The 14,490-nt window shown below is 36.9% G+C and overlaps 1 protein-coding gene across 5 annotated transcripts in view; it reads left to right on the forward strand.

The window, feature by feature from the left end:
• Positions 1-14,490, forward strand: part of LOC114031828 (receptor-type tyrosine-protein phosphatase mu) — a 958,139-nt gene that overhangs the window by 383,943 nt on the left and 559,706 nt on the right. For all 5 annotated transcript variants that reach the window (XM_027846963.1, XM_027846964.1, XM_027846965.1 and 2 more), the window contains exon 6: positions 5,699-5,873. In XM_027846963.1, coding sequence (XP_027702764.1) covers positions 5,699-5,873 — 175 coding nt within the window. The remainder of the gene's footprint in view (positions 1-5,698; positions 5,874-14,490) is intronic.

A 14,490-nucleotide genomic window follows, 5' to 3' on the forward strand; every position in this document is an offset into this window, starting at 1 on the left:
TAAGGAGAGAATATATCTAGTGCTGACTGGTCGGTCAAACTATGTCTTCTTATTTTTTGTTTCCTTTCCCCTTAGTAATTTACTATAACTAATTTGGTCTCAGGGAGGGAAGGAAGAACTGGTTGGCTAATTCAGCTTTGCTCCTTGGTCTCGCCTACTTCCAAATCATTCTTTTATTTACCTCTCTTGCCTTGCACTGGCCTCAGCCAGTGGCAGAGGCTTTAAAAAGAGAGTACTACTATAACTAGAAGGTAGAGCCCCACAAAATAGTATTATTCAAGAGCTAACAGAGAAAGTAAAATAAGCAAGCTTTATATGGAGGACATATTTGCGCTATGTCAGAGGGGTGAGTGGAATGGAGCCTGCTATATAGTAATATAAAGGAGGGTGAAAATAGATCAGGTCCTTTGGGGTGCATGGTGGAAACAGACTGAACTGGATAAATCAGTGTACTTTTATGGAGTTCTAAAAATGGATCAAGCATGAGCAGACATTGGTGGAAGATGGGTGCTGTTCTTGCTGTGCAGATCATTTTTCAGGGATATGAGCTGATTCATGCTAGGGGGAATGCCTGAGCAATTGATAACTAGTTAATATTCAAATCCCCTGCTGGTAGGAAAGGGAATTTCAGCTTTTATTGGAAGTCTTACTTTGACTGGATAACTAGTTAGAGAGGATTTGATTTTTAGCGGGGTGGGGAGGCAACTGAAATTGTTACACCCTTCCTATAAGATTTGCTATGATCTCCAGAGAGACAAGAAAGTCAGGCAGCTCTATGAGCTAGTACTTTAAAAATATATAAGTTTTATTGCTATATTTTATAATATATCACCTATTTTCCCCCCGCTGTATCCCACCTACTCCCAGAGAGTCATCCCTTCAAGTTATCTGCTACTTCCACTGGTCAGAGAGTGGTGATAGAGACTTAAAAGAGGAAATTGTTTAACTCTCAATGAGAATTCTGGGATTTAGAGTTTTGTCTCTCCCTGTCCCTCCCTAGCCAAGGAACTCTCATATAATTTGGAAACCAAACCATGGGATCAACAGCCCTGTGGATAGCTTGAATAAGTCTTTGAGTAGATTTGGGAGAAAAACAAGCAGAAAGGCAGACTCGTAACTGTGGCAGAAGAGGTATAATGATGTTGGGTGTGTCTGGGCTCTACTATGGAAGCCATCATCTTAGTTCATCATATGTAGATAGACCTGCAGCAACCAGAGAACCAGATTGGTAGATGAAATCACCATTAGTGGACTTTCCCCATCTCTGCATGAATTTAGTTGGCTGGGAAAGTGGCTTCTTTCTCCTCCATTTTTTTCCCTTCTACTTTGGTCCTTTTTAGCTGAGATTGTAATTCAGAGTTTCTCTTTGGGGCTGTTCTTTGGGGTCCAATGCTATTTTTGATAGTATTGATTTTTCTGCATAAAAGAGATTATTGTTATATGTCTTTAATTGCAATCAGTGTGTACAAAACTAATGGCTGTGAGAGTTTACCTTCTCAAATACAAGTGGCTGTAAATTTCCCTTGGGGCAGCTAGATGGTACAATGGATATCCGGTGTTCAAATCTGGCCTCTGACACTTACTAGCTATGTGACCCTGGGAAAGTCACTTAACTTTGTTTGCCTCAGTTCTTCGTCTCTAAATTGAGATGGAAAAGGAAATGGCAAACCCACTCTAGTATCTTTGCCAAGAAAACCCCAGTGGGATCATGAAGAGTTGGATATGACTGAAAAATGGCTGAACAACACCAAAGTTCTCTTCAGCTTGGTGGCCAAATGTCACCTGGGGGCTGATGTGCTATGGCAGTCTATTTTGTACTTATTAAAAATTTTCTAAATTCTGCAAAGGAACATAGAATTCTAAATTAATCTGGGGCTATTGCTTATGGACCTATGTAAGCCTATTGTTGGCACTTGAAAAGCCTGTTGTATGGGTCCCTGTGGGTATGAAGTTTCCCTTTCCTATCAGTCTTCAGAAAGAAAAAGACACTTGGAGACCAGAGAAGATGGCAGTGACCAGAATAGAAGGCCATAGTCTAAGCCTGTCCTTGTGGACAGACTTATAGGGGCAATGGGAGAATTCTGTTCCTGCCCCCTTCATAAAGAGAAGAGGATTAAGACAGTCATCTTTGCCTTTCACAGCAGCTCTTAGCAGTTGCAACAAAGAGTGTATAAGGAAAGACACTGGATTTTTCCAGATTTTGGGTGAAGTTCACATGTAGTCATTTATTTGAAATAAGCCAGGATAAATATTTTGTTTTGTTAATTTGTCTTCACTTCATGTCATCTCTATTAAAGATAACTAAACTATTTCATCAATAAGGCTATGGGATGTATTTCTGACAATGCTTGGCACAAAACAACTGTTTAATAAATGCTTTTTGCCTTATTCTGGCACAGAGTTGCTTGTTGTGACTATTTTTCTTTTAGGTTAAAAGTGTGACGTGGAGCCATTTTAAAATTTAACACTATTTCTACAGTAGTTTTTTTTTTAAGTATAAAACAAGTAGAACTTTAAAATGCAGCTTTCTCAAAATAATTTCAAGTGCATACTTATTGGCCCTCCAGGAAAGACAATGAACTTTGGGGAAAAAAATTGATGTCCTTGTATGGAGAGAACCATATTTGTGTCTGAACTTGGCCAAGTCATTTCCCACAGAACTTCTAATTGTTCACAGTATGAGAATTCCAAAGTAGCCACCAGGAAGACCAGTTTTGGCCAAGCTTTTGGTTCATTTATCGTTTCTATGTTGAGGACTCAGATTTATTTGTCTAATAGCCCCAACTTCTTTCCCAACCTCCAGGTTCTCTCTCCAACTGACTATTAGACACCTCAAAGTAGGTGTCCTATAGACATTTAAAACTTAACATGTCTAAAACAGAATTCGTTATCTCTCCCTTCACGCCTTCCCCTTTCACTAACTTTCTTATTACCGTTGAGGATATTATCATCCTCCCAATCACCCATGCTCACAACAGTCCTAGTCAAGTCTTATCATTTTCACCTTCAGATCATCTCTTTTATGTACCCCCTTCTTTCCTCTGATGATCACATTACCTTGATGTAGACCCTTATCAACTCATGACTGGATTACTGCAAAAGCCTGATTGGTCTCGCCTGTCTCAAGTCTCTCCCCATTCCAGTCCATCCTTGTTCTCTTTCATATACTATTTGATCCAGCAATGCTGTCCTCCTTGTTGTTCCTCACACAAGACACTGTACTCTCTCTAACCCTGAGCATTTTCACTGGTTGTCCCCTATGACTGGGAATATTCTTCTTCTTCATCTCCATCTCCCAGATTACCTGCTTTCTTCACATCTTAGTGTCACTCTCTGCAAGAAACTTTTGTTAATCCTCTTTAATCCTGATGCCTTGCCTCTGAGATTACCACCAATTTATCATGTATAGATCTTGTCTGTTACACTGTTATTTGCATGTAACTGTGAGATTTAAGTCCCTGTCTCCTTACCACTATCTCTCTTTGTATCTTCAACACTTGGCACAGTCCCTGGTATGATATAGGTGCTTATTCAATGCCAGTTGATTGACTTCCTGATGAACTTCTATATTCAGTGGCTATGTTAAGTAATATAATTGCCACATGCAAAATTCTATATTCTTGATTTTTCCTTATTCTTGAAATTATTTTGGTACATAGTATCTTTTAAAGGAACAAGAAGGGACCCAATTTACAATTATGCAGAAATAAAACTAATCATTCAGTAATATTTTATTAGCCTAGAATTTTGACATTAATGTCCAGATTTACATTGCCCTTGGCATCATGCATTATGTAGCATATTCTGTTTTACACGTCTATTTGCCTCTTTTAATGCTTATAAATAACATTATAAAGTTAACTTCTTTTTGTTAACAACCAAACATCCTAATTACAGAACTGAAATCTATTTTGTTATTAGGCTTTAGATTTCTTAGTAAACAATACAGTTTTCTAACACTGAAAAAAAATGTACAGTTCCAGGTACGTTTCCTGGGTACTGGGGTAGGGTACTTAGTGTATAATATAGGTACTTCTGTCTTATAATTCATCATCATCTAGTCTGTCACTTTCTGGAGTGAAAATGGAGGCAATTAAGATGATCATTCAAGTTCAGGTGATACGTAAGGTGAAGATCTCACCTTTAGAGGAGATGAAGGCCAAAATATAGTGCCAAAGTAAAATCAATAGGGTAGAGGGCAAGGAGGCAGAGAGAGCTGAATGGCGATATCAAAATTTGAGCTCAGGTGCCTGGGAAGATTGTGATATCATCAATAAAAATAGAAGTTGGGAAGAAGGTCAGGCTTTGTAGTTCAGTGGGTTAGTTCTTACTATTCAGTGGCATCTGACTCTAAGTGACCTCATTTGGGGATTTTTTTTTTTTTGCAAAGATACTAGAGTGGTTTGCCATTTCCTTCTCCAACTGATTTTACAGATGAGGAAACTGAGGCAAACAGAGTTAAGTGACTTGCCCAGGGTCAAACACCTAGTAAATGTCTGAGGTCAAATTTGAACTCAGGTCTTCCTAACTCTAGGCCCAGAACATAACTGCCCAGTAGCTGCCCTAACTGGTCAATTATTCAACAAATATTGAACACCTCCAAGACATACTGCATACAAGGTCATAATATACTATTTCTTAAACCTTGCCTTAGTTTCATAGCAGAATCCCTTCTTTATGTCTAAGAGAATACTACCAATCAGGATTTAAAATATATTTATTGAGTACATACTATGTACAAGTCATAATTATTTCTTTAAAAAATTATTTTTTCTTATCAAATCAACAAATGCAAACATTTCAATATACAAAAATAAACAAGAGGGTTGTATAGAAAGATATGAGCTGCTTTTATGTACAGTGTTTTTTTTTTTATAGAAAGAGAATGTATATTAAGTTAAACAAGATACTAACAACAAAAAATGCTATTATCTTCTTGGTCCTGTACATCAGACTTGAGCCTTCTCCTTCAAGCCCATGCCTTTTCTTTCTGGAGCCTGGACCCTTTACTTGGTGGGTCTTGGCCCAGCATCTGGACCCCCATGGTGGTTGGTCTGCTCGTGGTATATGCTGCTGTCATGATTCATTCTGTGATTTTAATCCTTGTGAGGATTTATGTGATTCTGTATTCATATGCAAAACGAGGGCAATAATAGGGTAGAATATAGCTTACTTGATTAACTAAGCAAACATTTAAAAAAGCCAAAGTTCACCGAAAAAGCTATTTGTTAGTTCATTAAGGAACTAAAAGAGATTTTGCAATTTAAGTTCTTTATGCAAAAGAAAGAAGTGTGGGGAGGCAGGATCAGGGAAAGAAATTTGCCTAGTATCTTTTTTTTTATTTTAAGTAGAAATAATTTAGCAGAATTAATATTCTGGAGGAATAAAAAACAAAACAAAACAAAAAAAAACCAGCAGACAAATGCCCACACTCTTAAATCAGTATCACTCAAGCTCTAAAGTGTTTAGGATGGCAGAATTTCAGAACCTTTACCAGCTGTTCTCCCTGAGCAGTTGCCTCTAGATAATGAATGCTTTAACTGAGTTCTGCATGGGATTAACATCTGTACTATTCCATTGGGCATTTTTGAAATTTGGTTATGAGGGTTACTCTTAAATACTTTGTATATTTTCACCTTAAGATATAATTTTCTTTCTCTTTCTCTCCTTGCCTTGTTACTTCCCCACCTCTACACAGGGCATTGATCAGCGGGATGCACCTCTGAAGGAAATCAAAGTGACAAGTCCTCGTCGATTTACAGCCTCCTTTAATGTTGTGAATACAACAAAACAAGATGCTGGGAACTATCGTTGTATGATACGCACTGAAGGAGGTGTTGGAGTATCAAACTATGCAGAATTGGTAGTTAAAGGTATTTGATTTTTTTTTTAATCTTCTAGACTCCTATATTAAAATAAGTATACATTGTGGACTTGTTAGTTCATTACATTTTTAAAGCTCAAACTTATCTGCTTCTTCTGAAAAGCAAGTCTATAAAAGTCTGTGTTGACAGATTGCATTTTAAATACATATTTTACACATGGGTTATGTTTTTGAAAGCTATATTTTATTTATGTTTTCTTGCTTGTTTGCAGTGGAAATGAATGTGCTCTTGGCAAATGCTTCTGCCAAGTCCATATGCAGTGATTACAACCTATAAATTTATTTAAGGAATGAACATTATTTACTGATAGAAAACCACTTAAAATGCAAATATTCACCAGACAGGAGTGTTTATGACAGGAGGGTGGTTAATAAAACCAAGCGATGTTCATATAAAAATGCCCAGTCACATCACACAAACAATATTGATAAAATGGTGTTAAAATTCATTATGTTTCAGTAACCATCTATGGCTTTATTTTGTGTGACAGAAAAGTTAAGTCATTATTGACCAAGTAGGCGAGGAAATGAAAGGAGGAAAGGGATTATTTTTCTTGAGTTGGCCAGGGATTATTTCACAAGTTTCTAATGTCCTTTAGCTATGGAATCTTTTCCTGGTCAAGAAGAAACAATGTAAACTTTTGGTGCTGCATCTCACAGTTTCACATGGCTTATGGGTTGCCATTTGTATTCCTTTCTAGGAAACCTGAGAGATAACTTGATTTTCTTCATTGTTTATGTTTCCATGTATACATATATACATAAATGCATATACATACATGGGCATGTACGCATACACACATACACACACATACACACACACACAGACATGTGCCCACCAGGCATACTCCCTGACCACATGTTCCTTTTCTATATCTGCATTCCTATTGATGGCAAGGTATTATGGTGGGGAGTGTTATACTTACCCAAATGGAGAAAACATTCTTGTCCTGTATCTTATATATTGTTTAATTAAATGTTTTTTTTCTTTGATCTAATACACCATTTGGTTGACCAGTAACAGAAATACATTGACAGTAACAGAAATGCACTTGTGTACATATATACTCACATATACATAGATGTGTATACATGGATATGGATATATGGGTATGCGTATATGACATATATATATGCATGCATATATACATACCATGCCTTAATACTATTCCAGGTTTGAGATATACTTTAGGTCCAGGTTAGTGTCTACTCCAAAATATAGCATGAATTTCTGTACTTTCACCTCCGCTACCTCACCACCATTAGCAACATAGATGTAGATAAGGAACATGTGGTCAGAGACCATGCCTGATGGTGCCCAAGTGTAGGGAGCACATGTGACAGGATACCCACATGACTGAGCACGTTCATGCTTCCAATACTGTAGAATAATTTCTGTAGCATCAAACGAGCAAAACTTCCCAGGAGCTGAGTGGTAAAGGAGGGGCAAAAGGTCTTTTCATCTCCTATAGTGGCCCTGGTTATCATGCAAATTAATTAATTATTTTGTCCTACATTCTTTTTTTTGTTATGCATTTTTGACATCAAGAAAATCTCCTGAGGTCCCTAATTATCTACTGGTTTCTATGAAAAGAATGTAAAACTCAACCATTGTACTGTCATCCCCTACTCCAATTGTATGTTTTGTGCTAACCTCTATTTCTCTTTGCATGTAGGCATTAATATCAAGTAGCTAAGGGACAGATAATATTCAATAATATTCTAATGTAGTAAATGACCTTGTTAATAACTCAAAACCTTAAGTCTGGTTGAACTTCAGTATTCAGTGCTAAAATAGAAAGCCCTCAAACGCCCACATGGAGCTTGAAATCTAAATTATAAACATTTAGTCCAACAATTGATGAAGATAAAACATGAGGAATTTTTTTTTTCCTTTTTGGTTTATAGCCAACATTTGAAATTATTGAACTGATAGATTATAAACTCTCTGAGGGATTTATCTTTGTATTTACTTTAGTGCTTCACACAGTACTTTATAGGCTGTGGTCAAGATGTATTTGTTGGATATATTTTTGGCCATTTAATAATGACGCTTAATAAGTGCAGATGAAATTTAAATTCATTTAAATTATAATGGTAGGCATTAAATGTTAGAAATTATCTTATTGTTGAACATTAGCCATGAGCTATACATATATTTTCTTAAAATGTCCCAAGATGTGTATATCTGCTATATATCTACATATATCTTTTTATGCACATACATAAAATTTATATTTTTCTTACCCATGGCCTTAGGTGAGGGCAGCTGGGTAGTGCAGTGGATAGAGCTCAGGGACTGGAGTCAAGAAGACATGATTTTAAATGTGGCCGCAAACACTTACTAGCTGGGTGACCCTGAGCAAGTCACTCAACCCTGTTTACCTCAATTTCCTCGTCTGTAAAATGAGCTGGCAAAGGAAATGGCAAACCACTCCAGTATCTTTGCTGAGAAAACCCCAATCAGGATCATGAAGAGTCAGACACAACTTAAACAACTGAACGACATGAGGTTAGGTGATTCTAATAAGATGAATTGATCCTTTAATAAGTAGTGAGTGAGCTGCTTAGATCAAGATCTTGCTCTTAGTTCTGAAATAGAAATTATAGGAAGTGGGAAGGAAAAACAAATTTTATAATAATATTTCAAAGCCTTTTATCCTTTCTCCTTGCAGTATAGTAAGCTACTAGTATAGGTAGTAGAGGTCAAAGACAAATCTTGTAAGGTCAAGAATTTCCCTGTCTGGGGAACCCTATACCTCCCCCATTACCATACAGTGAGTTTGATACCAAAGAAAGAGGCCAAGGGGCTCCTGATTGATTATAGGAGTTTAATCAATCATTGTGAATGCTTACAAAATGGGCAATCTGGGACGGCTAACAGACAATTCAATGAATCCCCACAAAGACCCCCCAAGAGTCCCCTTGGTAATTATAGAAATCAGACAAAAGGAGGCGAAGCCGTAGTTTGCTTCACTGTGAATTGGTAGATATTTTGGGTTTTTGCTTGGGCAAAAACCAGGCTTGGACATTAAGCCAATGTTGATGGGTAAATCCTCAAACGCAAGATTGTGTACTGGTCATGTACTAGACATGAACTGGTCCACTGTGTCCATGGCTTTCATCAATCACAGTAAGTTATGATTTTTTAACAGGTCACCATGTCTGGGCTTTCACCTTTAACAGAGTTTAAGTTAATGTCTTTTTACTTCTTACTATGTATTATAGCTCTTCCCCAATTGGGACCTCACAATCTATTTTTAGTCAAAGAAAATATTGATGCTAAAATAAGAACATGTTCTTTTCTTGTTCGTTATTATTTTTTTTCCCTGAATGCGCTTTTTTGGATGATTGTCCCCCCCTTCTCTCCCTACCTTTCTCTTTCTCTCTCTTTAACTTGAATGGTCTCAATTAGGTTAGGCTGGCCAGAGAAGGACGGTTCAGAGTAAGCAAGTAGGTAGTTTATATAGCAGTTTGCTATCTTCCAAAGACTCCTTTCTGCTGTAGCCTGTCTGGTTATTCTTCAAAATAAGTTTGAAAGTTGGAACAAATAACTTTTTCCTTATCTGTGATATGTAAGTATCTTTCCTTATCTTAGATTATTTTTCTTTGGGCTATTTCAAAACCTTTACCAACTAGTGTTGACAGCTCTTGAGATCTGAAGTGGTTATCATTTCCCCTCCTTCATTCCAACATCTGTATCACTGAGGTTTTACTCTTCTCACACATGAGCAATCATATTCAAATCCTAACAATCAGACTTGTCCAAAAGTAAAGTGGAGAGTGGATCCCACCTTGTTGGAGGTTTTTAAATAGATTCTAGATGTCAGCTATGACATAAAATGGGTCTGGCATGGACTAGATGGCCACTGAGGGCCCTTCCTGATCTAAAATTTGGTGATTTTCTGAAAGTAATCAGCTCCTTGAAAATTATCTCTGAAGAAGCCAACTAATGCAGCAAACTTATTTTTTTTCCTTTACACCTTCATTTCAAAAGAGTTGCAGTAAATATGACGTCCCCATTCTGTCAACCACCTTTTATTAATTAACCATCTAGCCCAGTGCCTTGTACATAATAGGTACTTAACAAATGATTATTGGATTTCACATAAAAAGTATTTAATAAATGGTTGTTGAATTGTGAAGGGTCTCATGTACTCTGTACAAGGTTCTGAAGAAGATAAATCAATAATTTTAAAAATTTAATTTAATTTTCAGTTAAAATTCTTTCCCTTCTTCCTTTAACTCCCTGACCCATGAAGGAAAACAAAATCCATTACAAATAGATTTAGTCAAGCAAAACAAATTCTGTATTATCGGGTCTTTACCTCCCCCACTAAAATATACTTCAGTCTGCACTCTGAGTTCATCATGTTTCTGTGTGGAGAAGAATAGCATGTTTCATCATGAATCCTTTAGAATCATGGTTGGTCATTGTATTAAAAATAAACTTTCTGCAAGTGAGATATTTCAAATCTATCTTAATGTATAGAACCACCAAGATGGAATAAGCATCCTCAGGCCAGCAATTGACACAAAAATAATGAGCTGTCATTTATATGTTTTGTTAGGTTCAAAAGAGCACAGATTGAAAGCTGGAGGAACCTTTGCAGTGTATCAAACCTAATAGTCTCATTTTACAGTTGAGCCCAGAGAAGTTAAAAGTGACCTGGCTATAAGGATGCCTTGTATTTGCTTTGTGTATACCTTAATATGTACATGCTGTCTCCTCCCATAGAACATAGGCTTTTTGAAGACAGTGACCATTTTGCTTCTGTCCTTGTATCTCCCAGTTAGGTGGCTCAGTGTAGAGCATTGGACCTGAACTCAGGAAGACCTGTGTTCAAATCTGATCTCAGATGCTTACAAGCTATGTGACCCTGGGCAAGTCACTTAATGTCATTTGCTTTGGTTTCCTCGTCTGTAAAACTGGAGAAAGAAATGACAAACCACTCCAGTATCTAAACCAAGAAAACCCCAAAATGGATCATGAAGAGTTGGACATGATGGAAATGGCTAAACAACAACAATAATTGTATTTCCCACACTTACCACCTTGGTTGTTGTGCAGTAGATGCTTAATAAATACTTGATTGATTAATTTCTCAAAGTCCCACAGGGAATAACAGAAGTAGGAATTAAGCTCAGGTCCTGTGACTCCAAACATAAAGCAACCTTTTCCTCACAACCATGTGTGAAATAATGCAAATATTAGCACTCTCATTTTATGGATGATGAAAGTGAGACTGAGATAAGCTAAATGACTTTCCCATAGCTGAACTCAAGTCTCTTGACTCTAAGTATAACATTATTTCTACTATGCCATTTACTCTTTACCATATACATAATATAATGGGATGGTGTAATATAGGAAAACGAGTTTGTTTGTTTGTTTTGGAAGCAATTGGGATTGACTTGCTCAGGATCATACTTAGTGAGTGTCTGAGGCCAGATTTGAAGTCAGATCCTCCTGACTCCAAGGCCAGTGCTCTTTCTACTGCACCACCTAATTGCCCTCAAAAGTGAGAGTTTGGTGACAGAAGAGTTTAAGTTTATCTTCTTGACTCTAGCACTGCCATGTTTTATGAAATTGGGTATATGAGTTGCTCATATGGAGCTCCATTTTCTTGTCTCTAAATGCATAAGATTAATATTTTTGTTTGTTTATTTTTTTGCATAGAAGATACTATCACTTTAGAAGTACGTGTGACTATCAAATCTCTTTCAAGAAGTAAGTAAAGCATATGCACTATTGAGGGCTCACCAGGTGAAAAAGGAGACCAACAGCGGCAGGAGCCAAGAAGAATAAAAATAGATCCGGGAGCCATGCCCCAGCAAGTACAATTTGTTTTTAATAGGATAAAGGTCTGGTTTATGCTCATCATGAACGTGCTAGCTTCTACCAGATTAGTTAGGTGCTATCTTGAAAGCTGGGCAGCTGGGTGGTACAATGAATAGAGCACTGGGCTTGCAATTAGGAAGACTTATCTTCATGAGTTCAAATCTGGCCTCAGACACTTGTGTGACCCCAGGCAGGTCACTTAACTGTGTTTGCCTCAGTTTCCACATCCGTAAAATAAGCTGGAGAAGGAAAATGGCAAACCAATCCAGTATCTCTGCCAAGAAAACCCCAAATGGGGTCATGAAGAATTGGATATACCAGAAATAACTGAACGAGAACACCAATCTTGAATGCTAAACGTTTCAGGGAGAGACAATTACTTTTTCAGGGCACTCTAGTAATATGAAAAATTATTTTAACATATTACAAAATTTTAGTTTAGGGAGAACCTTAAATATTATGTATTTTGCTACCCCTTCCCTCCAAGCATTTTGCAAATGGGAAAATTAAGGCTGAGTCCCAAGAGCTCTCAACCATTGGGTCGCTGGGATAGAGAAAGACTCTAAGTCTCCCAAATCTGGGAGTCCAAAGTCTGTTCCATTGTATCATATAACCTCTTGGTATCATTAAAATCAAAATTCTTAATTTAATTTTCATAATGCCTCTAAGAGAGGCAGAGTGCCAAAGAGGTTATAGAGCAGGCCTTGTTTAGGAGAACTTGGATTCTAGTCTCATTTCTGACACCTGTCTATGCGAGCCTGGTAAATCACTTAATCTCTGAGCGCCCCAGTAACTCCCTAAAACTTTAAATTGCAAAAATGTGACCATCCAGACTGGATACTATGTATTTGGATTAAATCAAAGGTCTGATGGAAAAAAATCAAAAAAGCCCTAGTAGTGTACTATCTTCATGAATATATTACACACTGGAGAGGAAAAAATAGCTTTTTATAATTGTAGTCTATTTTTGAAGAAAGAATTAATTCTATTTGTACCTTCACTTGCATTTTGATTAATCAATTCTTTCCCTTAGTCTTTATTATTTTATCTTAGTAATCTGAGAGTTGTATTTATTCAGGATTTTGGAAGAATTAGCTCACAATGTAAATACTGGCTCTATTTTTGTGCGGATTCTAACCTCTTAGAACGTAGGTTTCTTTGGATACTCAAATGGGATATATCCAGTCCTTATTCAGATTTCACATCTGATGTAACCTATTTGGACCTTACCTAAATGGGAGATGAAAAGAGAATAGTCCTTCTGGGACAATGAAGCAATAAAGTCAAGTCTATTTTAGATACTTGTAAGGTATAAAGGGAACCGGTGTATTCACTAACCCTTGTGACCTTATGCTAGAGTTGCATTTTGAATGCTATTTCAGCAGGCCTTGCTAGCCTTTGCAACTTGAAAGTAATTAACTGTTCTTTCAGCATGGCTACATAAATGCCTTAGGATGCTCTATAAAAGTTCCATTTCATGTCTTGGTTCAAGAAACAGTCTAATGGTTTAAATTGATGCTAAATAATTTTTGAGTTCAGTCAAAACTGTTTAAAGATATAAAGTTTCTGCACAAAGCTTTAGTTTATAAAATGTGGGAATTATAATTTTGACAATCTTACAGTAAATTCCTAATCTTCAGAATCTGCTGCCAGCATTTATAGTGCCATATTTTGACTTTGATGTCTAATGAGGTTTTCCCTCAACATTAAAAATGTCACTCTGATGTATCCCCTGCCTCCCCATACCCAATAAAACAAAACAATGAAAAATGTTGTTTTGCTGTTTCCTTAATGTGCTAGAATATACCATTCCCTACTTTTTAGCTTGATCTCTGAGGATTTGTAGGGGAGGGCACTGGGTAGAAGGGCGGTGAGATGCAGCTAAATGGAAATAGAGCAAAAGCCTACACTACTTAAGGGGGTCCACTTGAATCATCACCTGATTGTATATATATTTTATCTGACACTAGCAAAAATACATTATTAGTAGTGGAAATATATAATATCAATTCTCACAGCTATTACCTATCCTGATTTATTTTCAGGATATTGTTAACTCCATAGGTTCCAGCCACTGAGGAGGGATTTCTCTTTGGGTTTGGACAATCTTTCAGGGAGCAACTGACTGGTGTACTGGGGAAACTTCCTTTTCCTTTCCGGATAATTATTTAGGGGAAAGAATGCTTTTGAGTCCACATAGAAGACATTCATATAATGTGAGGAATGTTGTTATTAGTTTGTTCAAGTTTCAACCAGGAGAACATAGGGTTGTGTATTCCTTTAGAAAGGCTTTGTATTCCATTTGTCAGGATGATCAGAAAGGATGATTTCTGCAAAAATGCTTTGTGCTCTAAGTTCTGCCAAAATACAAGGAGTAGAGTATTATTGTTGTTGAAGTCTCAATACTGTATCTTCCGTTAGCAAAAGTAGTGAGGTGTTCTATGCAGATTCAGATTCTACAAGCCTACAGCTTAATGTAGAGGAATCCTAAGTGGGCAAGGATATGAATATGCAGTTTTTAGACAAAGAAATCAAAGCTATCTATAGTCATATAAAAAAATACTCTAAATCACTATTGATTGGAGAGATGCAAATTAAAAAGAAACAACTCTGAAGTACCACCTCACACCTATCAGATTAGCTAATATGACAAAAAAAAGGAAAATGATGGATGTTGGAAGGGATGTGGGAAAATTAGGACACTAATACACTGTTGGTGGAGTTGTGAACTGACCCAGCCCTTCTGGGCAGCAATTTGAAACTA

Source organism: Vombatus ursinus, unplaced genomic scaffold (assembly GCF_900497805.2).
Source record: "Vombatus ursinus unplaced genomic scaffold, bare-nosed wombat genome assembly UNPS02015255.1, whole genome shotgun sequence".
NCBI lineage: Eukaryota > Metazoa > Chordata > Mammalia > Diprotodontia > Vombatidae > Vombatus > Vombatus ursinus.